The following is an 18,782-nucleotide window of genomic DNA, read 5'->3' as shown; positions in this document are numbered from 1 at the left end:
CAAAAGGGGAAGCAGACCTACACGGTATGGTTAGAAGAGCCCTTCCTCAGTCACAGCACAACTGGAATACGACTAATGTAATTAAACATTTTTAAAAGGTTTTATTATTCTTTAGAATCACAGAATTGTAGAATAGTTTGGGCTGGAAGGGACCTTATAGATCACCTAGGTCCAACCCCACTGCCATGGGCAGGGACACCTTCCACTAGACCAGGTTGCTCAGAGCCCCATCCAACCTGGCCTTCAACACTTCCAGGGAAGGAGCAGCCACAACTTCTCTGGGCAACCGGTGCCGGTACCTCACCACCCTTCCACTAAAGAATTTCATTCTTGTATCTACTAGAAATCTACCCTCTTCCAGCTTGAAGCCATTACCCCTTGTCCTGTCACTACATGCCCTTGTGAAAAGTCGCTCTCCAACTTTCCTGGAGGCCCCTTCAGGTACTGGAAGGCTGTGGTAAGGTCTCCCCGCAGTCTTCTCTCCTCCAGGCTGAACAGCCCCAACTCCAGCCCTCGGATCATTTTTGTGGTCCTCCTCTGGACCCACTCCAACAGCTCCATGTCTCTTCTGTGCTGAGGGCTCCAGAGCTGGATGCAGGACTCCAGGTGGGGTCTCACCAGAGCGGAGCAAAGGGGCAGAATCCCCTCCCTGCTGGCCACGCTGCTTTTGATGCAGCCCAGGCTAGAGTTGCCTTTCTGGGCTGTGAGCACAGACTTCTGGGTCATGTTGAGCTTCTCATCCTCCAGTACACCAAAGTGCTTCTTGGCAGGGCTGCTCTCAATCCCTTCTCTGCCCAGCCTGTATTTGCGCTTGGCATTGCCCTGACCCATGTGCAGGACCTTGCACATGGCCTTGTTGAACTTCATGAGGTTCACACGGACACACCTCTCAAGCCTGTCAAGGTCCCTCTGGAAAGCTCCCCTTCCCTCCAGCATGTTGACTGCACTGCACAGCTTGGTGTTGTCAGCAAACTTGCTGAGGGTAGACTCAATTCCACTGTCCATGTCACTGACAAAGATGTTAAATAGTGCCAGTCCCAGGACTGACTCCTGAGGAACGCCACTTGTCACTGGTCTCCACTTGGACATTGAGCTGTTGACTGCGACTTTCTGAGCGTGATGATCCAGCCAATTCCTTATCCACTGAGTGATGCATCCATCAAATCCATGTCCCTCCAATTTAGAGACAAGGATGTTGTGTTGGACAGTGTCAAACGCTTTGCTCAAGTCCAGGTAGATGACATCAGTCACTCTTCCCTTATGCACCAACACAGTAACCCTGTCGCAAAAGGCCACCAGATTTGTCACGCATTATTTGATCTCAGTGAAGCCTCTGGTTTTGAATACTATCAAATGAAAAGATTACTTGCAGTCTAGGACAGACACAGCCATGATGAACAGCATATGACAAATAGTTGTCTTTTTAAACAAAACCAGTTCATTTTTTGGTTTTTTTTCCAAACATATTACACACTAATCCTGGCTCATATAATACCTTCCTCACATAGCCACAGAAAGCAAGGACCACAATTTCTGCTTACCTGTCTTTGTTTTATACACAACATACCAAAGAAAGCAAGCACATTATATATGAATAAACAATCTGAAATAGAAGAAAATCAGTATCATCTCAGTGGCTGGTCATAAGGCACTTTCTGTTTCTTTGCCTAGATCCCCATGAAATAGGATTGGAAACTACCAACAGTTGAAATAAAACTATTTCTATAAACAATGTGAAAATACGAAAATTTTTTCATGTTGAGTCCATGTATGTAATCCACAGAATGATACATAGCTAGAATCTCCTGCTCACATACATGTTAACGGCATAAATCTGTTGAGCAACAGATGTTACTGTGATGAATTTGCTCTTAAGTTTACTGTTCAAGATGTAAGGACTGCAATAGTTCATCCCCACACAAATAAGCAGATTCCATAATACAGTTGAATACGTGAAAAATTCAGCTCAGGCTTTCCTCTGCTGTCTATCACATTTCTAGTCCTGTTTGCAGACAAGAGTTTGGAAACATGACCTATACGTACTCTACCCTCAGAAATCAGCAAGCAAATAAACTACAAGGTTTTCTAGTGTGAGGGGTTCAGTTTTGCTTTGTCTTACAGGAAGCAAGGAAGAGAGAGCTGGCAGGGGCAAACCAAGAATGGCAGGTTTTGTTTCTCTTCTCTCAATTTTTAAATGCCTTGACATTGCAACATTAGCTTAAAAACCCAGTGATGAAGACGGCTATTCCCATTGATTACTTACAATAACTAAGCTAGGATTTCTAGACCTGCCCTGTTTGTTTTTCAAACTTCTAGTTTGAAAAGTGGCAAAACAGATATGGCACAAATACTTACACGATGTAACACCAGATTACATCAGATAATCTCTGACAATCACTCTCCATTAGGGGAGAAACACCTGCTGTAAGATCCTGGATATACCATTGTACAGATGCCAAAGCTATTGTAGCTAGTGTACCTCCAATTCTTACTAACAAAAAGGTAACACGATCACCATTAAAAAGAAAACAATTTCCATGCAGACAGACTCTCACTATCTCCATGCATACACCCATTGACTGTAGTGAGATTATTTGCTCCAGTAAAGTTATACAAAACCCTAAAAGACTGAGTTAAGCATCTGGTAGGTCAGGACTTTCCAATTTATACTATGAACTCCCTGTTTTGTTCCAGTTTGCCACAGTTTAAATCTGCCTTAAAAGGAGATCCTATTTTGCTATTCTAAACACAGAAACAATTGACGGTTAAAGAGAAACAGTATATATCATCTTAATTAGTTTGCATGAAGTATCACACATACTAAAAAGCTCTTTCTCGAAACAGTAACAGACCGGTATCTATTCACTGAAAACTATTTGGAAAAAATTTTAAATACTAAAAAAGCCAGTTTTGCAATCAGCAAAATACATACACTGGGAAAACAGGTATTAGGAACAATTTTCTTTCTGTATTATAGATGTTTACCTTTGCAACTCCAGCCCTATGAGCACCTTGTGATTCCATGTACGCTAAGTATTTGTTGAAATCCCTGAATTCATCCATCGAAGGCCTAAATGTCATGATTTTGCAGCTTGGGTTTGGAGGACTATCTGAGATGAGAGCAGACATCGTGGTTCACCTTCAATCCAGCTTTAAAAAAAAAAAAAAAGAAAGAAAAAGAAGAAATTAAAATAACATACACTGAAGAGAATAATCTGTAAAATTAATTCTGAGATTCAACATACATGTCTCAAACAGGAAAAGAAGTTCCGAAATCCTCTGCCCATGCTAGTATAGAAGGCATGAAACAAATGCTTGATTTTTTCTCCTTTCTCCCTTAAGGATACTCGACCTTTACCCAGCATGAACACCATCATGAGTGACGTTTATACAGTCCAGTCCATACCTCTGGTTTTTACAGCACATTTTCTCAAGTTAGCCTTTAACATCATACTAGCATCTTCCTGTGTTCATCCATCCGCAGGCTGCTGCATTTCTCTGTCTAGATATTTACACTACACAGGCATAATCTAGAGTAACAAAGCCACACATCTGCTAAAATACCACTATTCACATTTAGTATACAAAGAAAACTGATTACTCCCTTCCCACTCACACTGCAAACAGAGGAGCACCTGGACTTCCTCTCACGTCAGCAGTTTCACACAGAACTACATTACCCCTCATCCTCTGAAACCTCTTCAACAGAAACAAAGCATGCAAGTGATACACATAAAAACAATCAGCGTCTCCTCTTCTTTCCATTTCTATATTGAGGATGGCTAAAATCAGTCATATTTCTGCTTCATACCAAGATACAGTACTCATGAAAGGACTGATTTTTAGGCAACTGACAGATACGTTTTAGCTTCAGCAGGTGCTGCAGTTTCCAAATATATATCACCATGCGCCATCTATTGCTCACAAAATTCTTCCTTAATCTTACAGAAAAGATCATCCCAGAATACATGTAACTCAACAGTGACTAGCTTTTTAGTGATTCTGTTCTCCTGAGCATATAATTTAACTAATTCTTCATTTTCTCCATCTGCAAAATGCATGCAACCATGTTTTTTATGCCATACACTGTCATCATAAATTTTGCTTCTATGTCAGTGTATTGGCCACTAATTTCATAAGCTTCATGTACTTTCTAGCTTGGTATGAATCACTGCACAAGAAAGCTGATGCAGAAGGTGCCTTTATGCCTCCCCATGTCTCACTCTCCTGCTGGTATCGAACATTTAGCCTGTTTTATGTGTCCTTATTTTTCCTCTCATTTTGTCTACCCACTTCACCCAGCATACCACTCTCCATTCTTAGCACTTAATGAGCTTTCTTTTTCCACACTCCCACCTTCAGTAACATCCTGTTTCCCTCCCTACATTACTTCCCATCCCTGTTTGAACAGAAATTAACTAGATTGCTGCAACTCTCCCATTCTGAAAACCAGCACCACATTAATTTGGGGGTATTTTTACATTTAAATTTCCAAGTCCATACAAACAAAAACAACTCAATACGTACAAGTGGGATAACCTCCCTCAGAAGTAAACAGCTGGCTTATATGCAATACACCCTTCATTTATTCCCACCCATTAAAGTTTCACATATAATCTTGCTACTATGACTAGTCCCAGGAAAATGAAACCTGGATTTATGACCAAAGGTGAAGCTATGCTTTCCTTCAGTGCAACGTGCAAGAGACAGTGTTTACTATTTATAATGTTTCATTGACAATAAAGTGACAGTGGAAATATAATCAAACATGTTATTTGATTTCTCTGTACTAAATCAGCTTTTAGGCTTTCGCCTTTAGATGTATTAAATAAGTATATACATCGGTGAAATATACATACACGCGCACACCCCCCTCCTCTAAAAAACAAACTCTTTACTATTTCTTCCCTGGAAAAAAAATTAATAGTCCTTAACTATTCATCATTTTACACCTTTCAATCCATTTCATTGCTGTACAAGATACCCAGCAGTCAGTAATTATTTCATCATAGCATACAGATTAACACCCTTCCCTCAACTCTGCCAGTACTCTCCAACATTGTGCAGTTTTGAGGGTGCTTTGCAGGGGAGGAGAAGCAGACGGAGAGAGGAGCTGATTCATTCTTTGCTTGGTTTGTTTGGGGTTTTTTTAAAGCAAATGACTCCAGCATCCACTTATGAATTTTTTTTACCCCACTAATATTCCTTCCTTTAGCGGACAGAGAGGAACTTACCAGAAGTGTGTTTTATCCTGTGTTTTTTGTCCTGCGCAGTACCAAGCGCAGTGTTCCCAAACCAAGTCAAGCATTCTTAAAGCACTAACTTTTCACAGAATCACAGAATAGTAGGGGTTGGAAGGGACCTCTGTGGGTCATCTAGTCCAACCCTCCTGCCAAAGCAGGGTCACCTACAGCAGGCTGCACAGGACCGCGTCCAGCTGGGGCTTGAATATCTCCAGAGAAGGAGACTCCACAACCTCCCTGGGCAGCCTGTTCCAGTGCTCCGTCACCCTCAGAGGGAAGAAGTTCTTCCTCATGTTCAGATGGAACTTCCTGTGCTTCAGTTTGTGCCCATTGCCCCTTGTCCTGTTGCTGGGCACCACTGAAAAGAGTCTAGCCCCATCCTCCTGACAGCCACCCTTAAGATATTTATAAGCATTTAGGAGGCCCCCTCGCAGCCTTCTCTTCTTCAGGCTGAACAAGCCCAGCTCCCTCAGCCTCTCCTCGTAGGGGAGATGTTCCAGTGCCCTCATCATCCTCGTAGCCCTCCGCTGGACTCTCTCCAGTAGCTCCTCATCTTTCTTGAACTGGGGAGACCAGAACTGGACACAGTACTCCAGATGGGGCCTCACTAGGGCAGTGTAGAGGGGAAGGAGAACCTCCCTCGTCCTGCTGGCCACACTCTTCTTGATGCACCCCAGGATCCCATTGGCTTTCTTGGCAGCCAGGGCACACTGCTGGCTCATGGTCAACCTGTCGTCCACCAGCGCTCCCAGGTCCCTCTCCACAGAGCTGCTCTCCAGCAGGTCCACCCCAAGCCTGTACTGATGTATGGGGTTTGTTCCTCCCCAGGTGCAGGACCCTGCACTTGCCCTTGTTGAACTTCATCAGGTTCCTCTCTGCCCAACTCTCCAGCCTATCCAGGTCACGCTGAATGGCAGCACAGCCCTCTGGTGTATCCACCACTCCTCCCAGTTTCGTGTCATCAGCAAACCTGCTGAGGGTACATTTTAACTCTTCATCCAGGTCATTGATGAAGAAGTTAAACAAGACTGGGCCCAGTACTGACCCCTGGGGGACACCACTAGTTAGCGGCCTCCAACTAGACTCAGCACCGCTGACGACAACCCTCCGAGTTCTGCCATTCAGCCAGTTCTCAATCCACCACATCAACCACTCATGCAGCCCACACTTCCTGAGCTTCCCTAGGAGGATGTTATGGGAGACAGTGTCCAAAGCCTTGCTGAAGTCAAGGTAGACAACATCCACGGCTCTCCCTTCGTCTACCCAGCCAGTCATGACATCGTAGAAAGCTATCAGATTGGTCAGGCATGATTTCCCCTTGGTGAATCCATGCTGACTACTCCTGATAACCTTCTTTTCCTCCACTTGCTTGATGATGACCTCCAGGATAAGCTGCTCCATCACCTTTCCTGGGATGGAGGTGAGGCTGACTGGCCTTTTCCAAGGGAGGGAAGGCATGCATCAACAACCAATAGCTGGGATTACTTTCAGTTAACCACTAAGTAATTGTCTCACTACTTCAGCATCTCTCAAATATGTAACTGTTTCTAAGCGCAATCAAAGCAACTATTTCTCCTTAATTCAATGTGATATTTGTAGACAAAACAAAACTGAGAGGAGTGGCTGATAGACCAGAGAGTTATGCTGACATCCAGAGGGACCTTGATAGACTCAAGAAATGGGCTGACAGGAACCTCCTGAACCTCAACATGGCAAGTGCAAAGTCCTGCACCTGGGCACGAACAACCCCAGGCATACGAGGTACACGATGGGGGCTGAAGGCTGGAAAGCAACTTTGCAGAAAAGGCCTTTGGGTGTTTGGGGCAACACCAAGTTGAACACATGCCAGCAACGTATCTGCGCAGCAGAAGTGACTAGCGGTGTCCTGGGCTGCACTGAGAAGAATGCTGCCAGCAGGTTAAGGGAGGTGATCCTCTCCTTTTATTCAGCACTGCTGTGGCCACACCTGGAGTGCTATCTCCAGTACAAGAGAGATACAGAGCTACTGGAACAGAGTCCAGCAAAAAGCCACTAAGGGGCTGGAGCATCTCTCATGAAAGAAGGCTGAGCAAGCTGGCATGGTTCAGCCTAGAGAAGAGCAGGCTGTTATCTACGTGTATAAACACCTAGTGCAATGGAGCGAAGAGGAAGACAGGCTTTTTTCAGTGGTGTCAAGTGACAAGACAAAGGGCCATGGGCACAAACTGGAACACAGGAAATTCCATCTGAACATCAGGAAACTCTTACTGTGAAGGTGGTCAAACGCTGGAAGACATAGCTCAGAAAGGCTGCAGAGTCTCCATCCTTGGAGATACTCAAAGCCCAACAAGACACAGCGCTGGTCAACCTGCTCTAGCTGACACTCCTTGAGCACTGCGGTTGGGCTACATGTTCTCAAGAGGTCCCTTCCAACCTCAGCGTGTCTGTGATTCTGTGATCTTATCCTTGTGTGGATATAAAGAAGGCAGGGCCAGACTCTTCCCAGAGGCAGTATAAGTGGCAACAGGCACAAACCAAAATACATTAAATTCTCCTTAAACATAGTAAATAACTTTGCACGAGAGTGATTGAATACTGCAACAGGTTGCCCAGAGAAGTTGTGGAGTGTCCAATCTCAGAGATATTAAAATGCCAGTTTGACACTGCCCGAGCAATCCATTGCAGCTGAGTCTGCTTTGTGCAGGGAGACTGGACCAGATGATCTTCAAAGGTCCCTTCCAACCTCCACAGTACTCTGATTCCAAGCTATTCCTACCTGCTGCTGTAAGTTGAACACTGCAGCTGCACAGCTAAACACACAAATCCAAAGCTACAGTTACAAATTAATTCTGCCAACTCATGTATATGCACAGTGCCAGATATCACCTACATCACCTTCCACTACATCACAGATGAAGCCTGTTTCCAAAAGCATTTATATAAATTGATTTACCAATTAGCTTAATCAGTTTCTACATAAACTTATTAAATGAAACCATTCACACAGAAAGCCAGTTTCAAAAGGAAATCTAGTATCAGCCTTCCTATCCTAGTTACATCTATTCGCACAAAATATACGCAAGCATAGTGCCTGTCTGTGTTCCTACAAACCTGAGGCTCTGTCTTCCCTAAGTTTTGGAATTAAATTTGCCCAATGTGAAGGTGTATAAGTCTGAAAAATAACCAATTTCCCACATTCCTTATGAAAAGAAGTAAGGAGACAAGAAACAGCCATATCCAGGCAATTCAGCTACGAGAAAAGCTGCAGGATGATTTTGGACAGTGCCTGGTATCAAGCAACAGGCACAACAAAACACAAAACAAATCACATAAACTAATATGATAAAAATTCCTCTCAACCAAGACATCTCACCAAAACATACCTGTTTTAATAACCAAGCTGTTTCAATAACAATGTACCAAAAAATATGTAATTACCAAGCGAACTGAATCTACCCTAACACTGAGCCAAAATGAAGAAATTAGTTAATTTAAGGATCATTAATCAAACTAATCAAGAGCTAATAACTCATGCTAACTTCCACAATCACACATGCTAGCATGCTTGCCTGGCTGCTAGATTCCTAAAATCTGGTCTGCAAAACATACCAAAGTAAAGATACTAACTTGATTATTTTTTTATGTCTCTGGAACTAAGACGAGGCTCAAGCATTTAACTGAATTGTACTGTGATGAACCTGAATCTATCTCACAAGCAGAATTAATAACCATCAACTAATCATGAAGACATGTGTATAGCACTGGAACGGCTGAATTTTTGCCCAGTTTCATTGGAGTGTGAAAAATACAAATCCTTCATTTCACTTGCTTCCACACATCTTACGGTCCAGTTCCCTATCTGATGATTACACAGACCAGCCAGCTCTGTTACTTTTGGTGGAAATAAACTGTCTAATCCATGCTCCTATGTTACCCTTCTTCCTCAGTAAAAGACATCTTCTCATTAACTTAGTGGATAAAACAGCTCTTGGATAAGCACAATGTTTGTAAGAACACTCCTTGAGCAGATTCTGCTATACAACCTCCACAGTTTAGGAGGCAGATCGTAAAGACTATGCAGTACTTGCTGCGCTAGAAGTTCATATACTGTCCTGGTTTTGGTTAAAACAGGACCAATTATCTTTCAGTGAATTTTCCTTTCAGCTAAGTGCTTCTAAGTAACTGCACTTCTCTAAAGCTGGCAGCTTATTCTTCAGTGTCCGCTCCAAAGCTGAGACCACCTGATGTTTATAGATTTATTGAGCTACCAGTACAAATGGAAGGCAGAAATTGCCCCTGCTTGTTACTACAGCAGCCAAGGTCACTGTTAGACCTTTTAGGTTCCACAGGAGAGGAGTCATAAACAGTCGCACTTGCAGGGAGGGGCGGACAAGACAGGTGACCCGATACTGATACTGACCAGCGAGGTATTCCATGCCATGCACATCATACTCAGTTTAAAGCTGGGGGACCACAAGGGTCTTGCTCTATTCAACCATGACCAGCTTCTGAAGAGGACCCTGCTCCTTGTCCTGGCTGTGATCAAGATCCAGATTCTGACCTGTGCATTCCTGAGCCCAGTTCCTGCCCACTGCCAAGTCCAGTCCGGGACTGCCTGGTGCTGCCTTGCAGCTGCTGATGATGCCAGCGCCCAGCACCCAACTCCAGGAAACTCAGTGCTGGTTTTGTATATCTTGTTCTATTTCTCATGTTATTAATATTATTAGTACTATTAGTGTTATTAGTAAAACATTTTATATTCAATTTGTAAGTCTCTCTCCCTTTTGCCTCCTTTTCCCTTCCTCTGGTGGGAGAGCCGGGGTTAACTGACAGCATCTGCACTCAGTTTATTGCCGCCCCACTCTCAACAGTGAGATGCACTTATTATTAGGAAATGCTGTTCATTTCATGATTTATTAGAAATATAACACCTTTACAGCTATGATCAGCTGAGACTTCTTAAATTCATTTCATAATTTTATTACTTCAGTAATGTTCATTATAACCGTCAATCTAAAACAGTAAGCACCAGTACTGAGTTACATGGTTTAAATTTACCACAAAGAAACAAAGCTGTGCTACAAACCAAACAGAAAATGGTGGCCTTCCAATTCAATTCTATTAACTTCTAACACACTACATAATTCTCTCAAGGACTCTGTGGAATTCTGGAGTCCTACATACCTTCTCCCACCAATTCCTACGTTTGCTCTTTCTCTCACGTGCAAAAAATTCAGTTACACCTTACCAAATCACTGACACAAGAGAGCATAAAATTTAGTCTGGTAAAACAGTTGAGACCTGAGTTTCTTTTGCAGACAAGAACATAATTCCTAAGATGCCGTTCTGAAGTAAAATCCACACTGCAGTTATTTTATCACTGTCTTAACTATTCCACTTAGGTGTATGCATAACTACATATTTTGCGATATTACAGAGCACTACAAGGTGAGAAATAAAACTTGCAGAGCTCTTATTTACCACCACATAATGAAAATGTGCAAGTCATTAGTAAACACAAAGTTACAGGAAAAAGAGCAGTATGTCCATTTAGACTGCACATTATAAAATAGAAAGACAAATAATATATAAAGAGATTTTTTACAGTTATTTTAAATCCCTAATGTCAATATGGTAATCAGCCACTTTCTGTCCCCCTTGCAAGATAGTACTGCACATTGACAAGGTTGCCCATGACTATCTAGAAAAGCAGATGGTAATGTGAATAAATGAGAAATTAGTATGCACTAGTACTTTGCGTAACACTGGAAGAAGGAAGCTTTTTGGCTAATCATGGGAAAGCTTTAGTCAATCAAGTCAAGCTATGAGCTCATGATCCAATAAACTGCAAAGAATGCCCATAAAGCTTGAATTTCTTGGTGACCAAGTAGTTTGCCTATGTCTTGAAACATGTCTTCTTAAACAGCGCAAAAATTAGATAACAATGCAAGCATGCAACTTGTCCAAAGCTGACAGCTAAAGAGCCAATAGCCAGGCTAAAGGACTTGACCCTCTTTTCAAAAAGTTTATAGCCATTCTAATGCCTTGTCAAAAGACCTTCAAATCATCAGCCAGGAGTATATTAATGCTACATTTGTCTTAATACTACAGAAGTGGAAACATGAGGTCAACAAAGTTTAATCATCCACATGCATGTCAGCATGTGGTCTGAGAAACCTAATGAACCTAATTTGAAAATGTCAAAGAACAGCCCTTGAAAAGCTCATATACTCACAGCAAGATTAAATCTTATTAATGCTACTCATATTTACATAATCCAAATGCAAGAGCCTTGCACCAGTTGACAGGGGGAAGTGCTTTTTAAACAAATCCTGTAATATTTAAACTGCATAGCTTGTAGAAAACATAACAAACTTGATACTTTGATACGTACCTTAACTACCAAAACAAAAAAGGTGATGAAAGACTACAAAAAACTTCTCAGGGGCTGCTAAAACAAGCGAAAAAAACAGAAAAGAAAGGAAGAATGAAAATAACTTTCTGCACGCTTTTACATTAGCAACTAAGGCCGGAAATGGGAAGAGTTAATTACCTACATCTACCGAACAGAAGTGTACCATATTGCACTTGATCACACACTTTATTCTGCATGATTATTTGGTAAGTGCAGAAGCTACAGGATTGTGTCTTCTATATACTAAGGAAAGGAAAAGGACCTCTATACTCAACTGCAGCCAACTGATTCTCAACTACCCAAACTACTACCAGGCAGCTACAATTTCCAGCCTTTCCTGTCAAAACAGTGGACTGCTTTTTCTAGTGCCACACCCTACCATATCGTTCAAGCTGTCAGGATACTACATCTAATGTATTGGTGGTGTTAAACACCATTCTTCCATGCAGAATCCTCCATACTCTCAAAAGAACACAGAATATATTATCCCTAGATTTGGAAAACATCTTCCAAGTTTCCTTTATTTGATATCTAATATTGAAATCCAAACTAGCAAGTGTGTTTAATCAGATTACAAGCAAGGCACTGATTCACATAGCTAGAAAATACTCTATTAAAACAGAATGAAAAACACCAGAAAAACAGCATAAGTTAATTTGCAGAGGGTTAAAATGCACAAAATCTTGCAGTCTTCATTCACTACAAGAAACCAGCTTTCAGTATTACAGTATTCTCTCTCTGTCTTAATATTAAACTGTCAGATCTCCTCTGAAGGCTATCCATTTCTTTTTGCTTCTAGTGTAAAATGAACTAGCCAGTACTTTGAGTCCCACCCCTCACCAGCAGGGAACCAAAACTTTCTGGCTTTAAACTATGTAAGACTTGATGCTACCGTTCTTCCAAAGATGCTTTGTGGGAGGCATCTCTTGACTGCCAAACGGTGCCCACTTCAGCCCCTGGGCTAAAAGCACTGCTGAACAAGAAAGGAGAAAAAACACTGCTACGTCTGCTCTGCGATAGACAAAATGATTAACTAACATGCAAAAACACTAAGTACCTATAGGCCATCTGCGTCATACCTGCATCGTAAAACAAATGCGTTCATATTTTGGAAAATCAGATTATTTTATTACTTCTGTGTGTTCAACATATAAAACATCAACATCCACAACTTTCACCCAACAACCCAAATTAAACAAATTACATAAGACAAACTCCAGTAACTGAGAAAAAAAGGAAGACAGGACGAAAAAAGAACAAATCTTCGAAGATCATCACTTCTCACAGATAAATTAGTCAAAACACACCTTTTTCCCTTTTTATTTTCTTACAAATTTTCACCCACACTAACTACAGGACAACAAACATTTAAGGAAGAATTAATTCATTCCGAGAAATTTTTTTCTAATAAATAACAACCAGAAAATAAACTTGTCCCGAGAAAGGCATGCACAAAAAGCCACAGCATTTTGTTGAGGCTGATCCGAAAAAAAAAAAAAAAAAAAAAAAACACAAAATAATCTATTTGAAAACAATTGTCAGATACAAAAGTTTTTTAATTTTAAAAAAGAAGACAGAGCATTCATATTACAAATTAAAATGTGCTAACCATCATTTTTTTAAGAGTCATTCAATAAAAACACTTTATTAACAAAACTTGAGGAAAGCTACAATTTTTTCCACTAACCTCCTATCTGCAGAGTCTGTTTTACAAAAAAAAAAGTACGAAGTTTGTACAACCAGCTCTGTAAGAGCTGGAAAGGCAACAAGCAGTAGAAAACCAGGTCTTAATCTATAATAGTCTCAGCAGAAATCTTATTCACAACATAAGTGAAAACTCCACAAGCTCATCCAATAATTTATTTTTATCACAGATAAGGGCAGATTCACTTCTGTATTTTCCTACATCCTTTTTAAAAACTATTTTAGCACAATCTGTAACTAGGTACCATGCAACTCCCTGTAATGTTTCATGAAGCAAATCCAAAGATGCAAGATACTGCAATAGTGCACAGTCCACGACTAGTTACAGGAATGACTTTCAGGTAATTGTAAACATAAAAGCATAGTTTGCATGTCCAACTATTACTAAGCATGTATATAGTTAATTCTCAATGTAATTTGGTTTTGCATACTTGTGTTTGAATTGTTCCTTTAATAACAGTACGTGTGCATGCAAATTATGTCTGCCTAGTTTATGTACCTGGCTGAGAAATGGAAAAAAGATCCTATTTATCAGGAATTCCAAATCTGTTATTCATGTTATTTGATCGTATTAACTGTTAAAATAAATGTATGGGCTCCAATGTTTTCTGTTTGTGATATGAGGTGTTTATAAGCCAAATATCACAGTTAGGCATGTTTTCATCAGACATCCAGCAGTCATCAGGAAGAATCAATTAAGTTTAAAAATGTCAGAAGTATTAAACTATTTAATTGATTGTAAAACCTTAAGAAACCAGGAATCTGGATAGGTAACCGTGTTCTGAAGTTCCTAAATCCATCTCAATTTGACTACAAAGCTAAGTAGTTTGACAAACTTCATTTCAAGTTTGCGTCTCCATGTGTTGGCACTACCCTTAGAGCAATTATTTCAAAAAATATAAAAGTGACCTATTTTGAACCCATAAATATTGAACTAAAAAATGACCTGAATTCATTCCATAGACATTCCTCTCCCACATCAGGCTCACAGTATGCAAAAATGTCTTGAAATAACTGATGTGTGACAAAGGGCAAGAAGGAGGGGGGGGGATATTTTTCTGTTTTTTATTTGCAATCCATGTTTCAGGAGTTTTTACTTTCATTTTAATGAAAGCACAGATATGAAATCTGTAGTCCTAGTTGTAAGCAGCATGTAACAGCCTTCAGCAGCAGCAATAGCAAGTCAGACCTATCAAATTCCCACAGTTGCTAACAGCAGATAACTAGAAAAAAAAAAAAGTATAGAGGTAGCTTATACTTTTCCAGAATGTTACCCAAAATTGTAATTAACTCCCAAAACACAGAAAGTATATTGAGAGAAGAGACATTGCTTTTATTCTGCACAGGGTGCGAGGTGGGAGATTTCCACAAACCAAAATCACACACTCAGAATCATATCACATATTTATACAACAAAAAATGTTTAAAAAAAAACAGTGCCATCTGTTAGCCATATCCTCCTAACTATGACTGGTTAGTTCCCTTCTCATCTCGATTTAAAGATACAGTACTGAAATTCACTAGGCATGCTCAGTGGGTAAGGGTCTTTGCCTGTGCTGGATTCTCCTGCTGAGAAGGTGTGATTTTTAGTATCATAATGAGGGTAGTTCAACTACAGATTCAGGAATTCTCAGTTCTGCTGTCAAGTCTGCAGCACACATGAAACATTCTGATTAACTGTCCTTCTCAAGGTCCAGTTGCTCCAGTTTGTCCTTGGTTAAAGCTACCTAGTGTTTGCTTTTCTGATTAGAGATGATTTAATGTCCTCTATTTGTCAGCAATCTCCTAGATTGCACAAGTCTGTAACCACCAGGTGTCCCTCTCTGGAACACTTCCTGACACTTAGAAACTTTTTCATGAGTTTGTAACTATCCTTAAATTATAACCTTATTCTTAACTGTTAGTTCACCTTCTTAAAATATATCCAAATGCTAGTTCTCAAGGTAGCAAGCACACCACCTCAGTCTTCAGCAAATGCACAGATCAAGGAATACTTTGACAAAGAGGTTATTATTGCATTCTGTGGACTCTCATGAATTTTTTTTTCCCATGATTTTGAACCTTTGTAAGCCTTCAATATCCGAAACACCTCATGACAAAGCATTCTACAATCAACGATATGCTAAATGATATATCTCCTTCTGTGTGTTTTGCATATTTTGCATTTTAGTTTCATCTGACATCTCATGCGCACATTGGGAAGAGTTACCTGTCTACCTCCAGACCACACAGGACTCACAGATCTCTACCACGGTCTCCCACAGTCATCTCTTTTCTAAGCTGAATACTTCTTGTCTCCTTGCAAAAAATCCATTCCACCCTTCTGACCATCATTGCATCCTATTTCTGGATCTTTACCAGTTCCAGTGAATTACTTTTAGTCAGGTGAAAGGGGTACCAACGCTGCAAACACTATTCAAGATGCATGTAAATCATGAATTCAAACAATAATGTAGCAACATTCTCAAATTTGGGTGTAGTCCTTGTGGAGACTGCAAAGCAGTTTGGTCTAGATCTCACATTTTAAAAAGCTAATTTACAAGCACCTAAAAGTTAAGAAAAATACTTATTGCTAATGCAGCCTATAATACTGCTGGGCATGCAAATAGCAGGTGGTGGATGTGAACTGCTTCCTGATAAAGCACTTTTAAACAGTTCTGCCAGGTCTGTCATTCCTGCCAACACGAATTTCTCAAAAAAACTTCCTAACTGTATGGCACATTATTAACTGCCTTTACAGATCTCCTCCCCTAAGATACCCTCATACCGTCGATTTCATAACTCCTTAACATCACAACACACACATTCTTTTCGCAGATACGCTATAGTAACCGTGGTAATATTTTTCACAAGCAACCACTACATGGAAAATCCTTTATCAGATGCAGAACAGGGACAGGACAAAAAAAAACTGTAAATGAGTCTCTACAACTTAAGAAAAAGAAAGATGTACTTTTCCCCCTTAAAGCTGCTTACGGCAGACCGGATACTATAGTCCTGCACCTGTGATAAGGTCTAGCTACTATTAACCTTCACAGTGAGCATTTCCACCCCTCGTAAAAGATTTTGTAGTTCACAGACATCATGCAACTGCCCTGCCTTACGCTTTGCTCTGCTTTACCACAGACCTAGTACCTAGTGGCCAGCAAAGTCACATACATCTTGCCTTTCCATTGTTACGACTGAAAGTGTGCATGCTGAAGTGAACCGCATAACCAAAAGCATACGCACAGCATAGCCACACTGCACTTCTGTGGTCTGCTACAATCCCAACAGCAGTGGAGAAAGCATCATTTGCTGAGCTCACATGATCGAAAGCCTCCTCACTCCAAACTAACCACAGGCCACTGAAACGGCATGCCGTTTAATACCAGAAGCAGACCACTTCAAATGAACTCACGGACTGGTATCTGGGATCCACACGCCTCTAATCCACAACATTGTAACAGACACAAAGAGCAAGAAGCATTGTGCCTCTGTTGAACTTGCAACTATAGCATGTCGTATCACTTTGCGGTGCAAAAAGTTCAACGAAAAGTAAATTATACAGTTAACATTTGTAGAGCAGGAACCTTTGAAGAGTTGTATCTTATTAAATCCAGAAGACATTTCCACAGGGACAACAAAAGAACACTGGAAGTGTTCTTGGAAGTTTCACCAACTCAAACCTAAGCCATATCTACAACCCTGAAGGCGATGAATCAGTTAAGAAAAAGTTTTTCCTCTATTATTACCTAACACTGTTCCAAATTTTAGATATTTTTACTGATCTCCATTTTTAAATATTTGTCATCCTTTATTCAGATCAAATATTCCCAATACTTCCATCCAAAATCAAACCCAAACATGAAGAGTTTGAGAGTTTGATTCCTAAAACTCAGGGATTTTCTTAAACTCTTTAATTTCTATGCATTTACTCATAGCTCAGCTAACAGACTTCTACACTTTTCCCCAATTTTCATTTTAGTTTTAAATCAAAATTGCCCTCTTTTTTCAAAATAGTTTATGATTATAAACAATTTATCCAGCTCCAAAGCCACAGGTTCACTTACCATTTTAGCAACTTCTAAACTAAGCCTTAAGCAAAGAAACAAACTGTGTTGTCATCAGCGGCGCTGAGTCTAGTTGGAGGCCGGTAACTAGTGGTGTCCCCCAGGGGTCAGTACTGGGCCCAGTCTTGTTTAACTTCTTCATCTATGACCTGGATGAAGAGTTAAAATGTACCCTCAGCAGGTTTGCTGATGACACCAAACTGAGAGGTGTGGTGGATACACCAGAGGGCTGTGCTGCCATTCAGCGTGACCTGGACAGGCTGGAAAGTTGGGCAGAGAGGAACCTGATGAGGTTCAGCAAAGGCAAATGCAGGGTCCTGCACCTGGGGAGGAACAAACCCCATGCACCAGTACAGGCTTGGGGTGGACCTGCTGGAGAGCAGCTCTGTGGAGAGGGACCTGGGAGTGCTGGTGGACGACAGGTTAACCATGAGCCAGCAGTGTGCCCTGGCTGCCAAGAAAGCCAATGGGATCCTGGGGTGCATCAAGAAGAGTGTGGCCAGCAGGACGAGGGAGGTTCTCCTTCCCCTCTACACTGCCCTGGTGAGGCCCCATCTGGAGTACTCTGTCCAGTTCTGGGCTCCCCACTTCAAGAAAGATGAAGAGCTACTGGAGAGAGTCCAGCGGAGGGCTACGAGGATGATGAGGGCACTGGAACATCTCCCCTACGAGGAGAGGCTGAGGGAGCTGGGCTTGTTCAGCCTGAAGAAGAGAAGGCTGCGAGGGGACCTAATAAATGCTTATAAATATCTGAAGGGTGGGTATCAGGAGGATGGGGCCAAGCTCTTTCCTGTGGTGCCCAGTGACAGGACAAGGGGCAATGGTCACAAACTGAAGCATAGGAAGTTCTGTCTGAACATGAGGAAGAACTTCTTCCCTCTGAGGGTGACAGAGCACTGGAACAGGCTGCCCAGGGAGGTTGTGGAGTCTCATTCTCTGGAGATATTCAAGACCCGCCTGGACAAGGTCCTGTGCAGCCTGCTGTAGGTGACCCTGCTTCGGCAGGGGGGGGTTGGACTAGATGACCCACAGAGGTCCCTTCCAACCCCCACTATTCTGTGATTCTGTGAAAATGAAACAAAATCTGACCCAGCACAGTAATCTTTGTCATAGAGCATCTATTATGAATAGGAGTACTTCTCTAGGACTTCTGAGAGACAAGCTACCTGCTAATAACGTTTTCATTTTATTAGACAAAACCCAGCAGGAAATCACGGTCTACTGAGCTAAATCACAACAACCTTAATCGAGTTATTTTACATTTTACAGGCATAAATGTCACAAAGGAACTGGAACGTATTTTGTTTGTGAAACTCCCCTGTAACATCTGCAACAGTCAGTGAAGCATCCTGTCATGTCTGAGACTCAGAAAGTAAAATCAATTAGACA

The 18,782-nt window shown here is 41.3% G+C and overlaps 1 protein-coding gene across 5 annotated transcripts in view; it reads right to left on the bottom strand.

Annotated features, from left to right (window-relative positions):
• Positions 1 to 18,782, bottom strand: part of KDM4C (lysine demethylase 4C) — a 281,173-nt gene that overhangs the window by 258,193 nt on the left and 4,198 nt on the right. For all 5 annotated transcript variants that reach the window (XM_075410592.1, XM_075410593.1, XM_075410594.1 and 2 more), the window contains exon 2: positions 2,986 to 3,150. In XM_075410592.1, coding sequence (XP_075266707.1) covers positions 2,986 to 3,129 — 144 coding nt within the window. In that variant the 5' untranslated portion in view covers positions 3,130 to 3,150. The remainder of the gene's footprint in view (positions 1 to 2,985; positions 3,151 to 18,782) is intronic.

Source organism: Opisthocomus hoazin, chromosome Z, assembly GCF_030867145.1.
Source record: "Opisthocomus hoazin isolate bOpiHoa1 chromosome Z, bOpiHoa1.hap1, whole genome shotgun sequence".
NCBI lineage: Eukaryota > Metazoa > Chordata > Aves > Opisthocomiformes > Opisthocomidae > Opisthocomus > Opisthocomus hoazin.
Note: the sequence above shows the minus strand (reverse complement) of the source record. Positions and strands in the feature narration are given on the sequence as shown.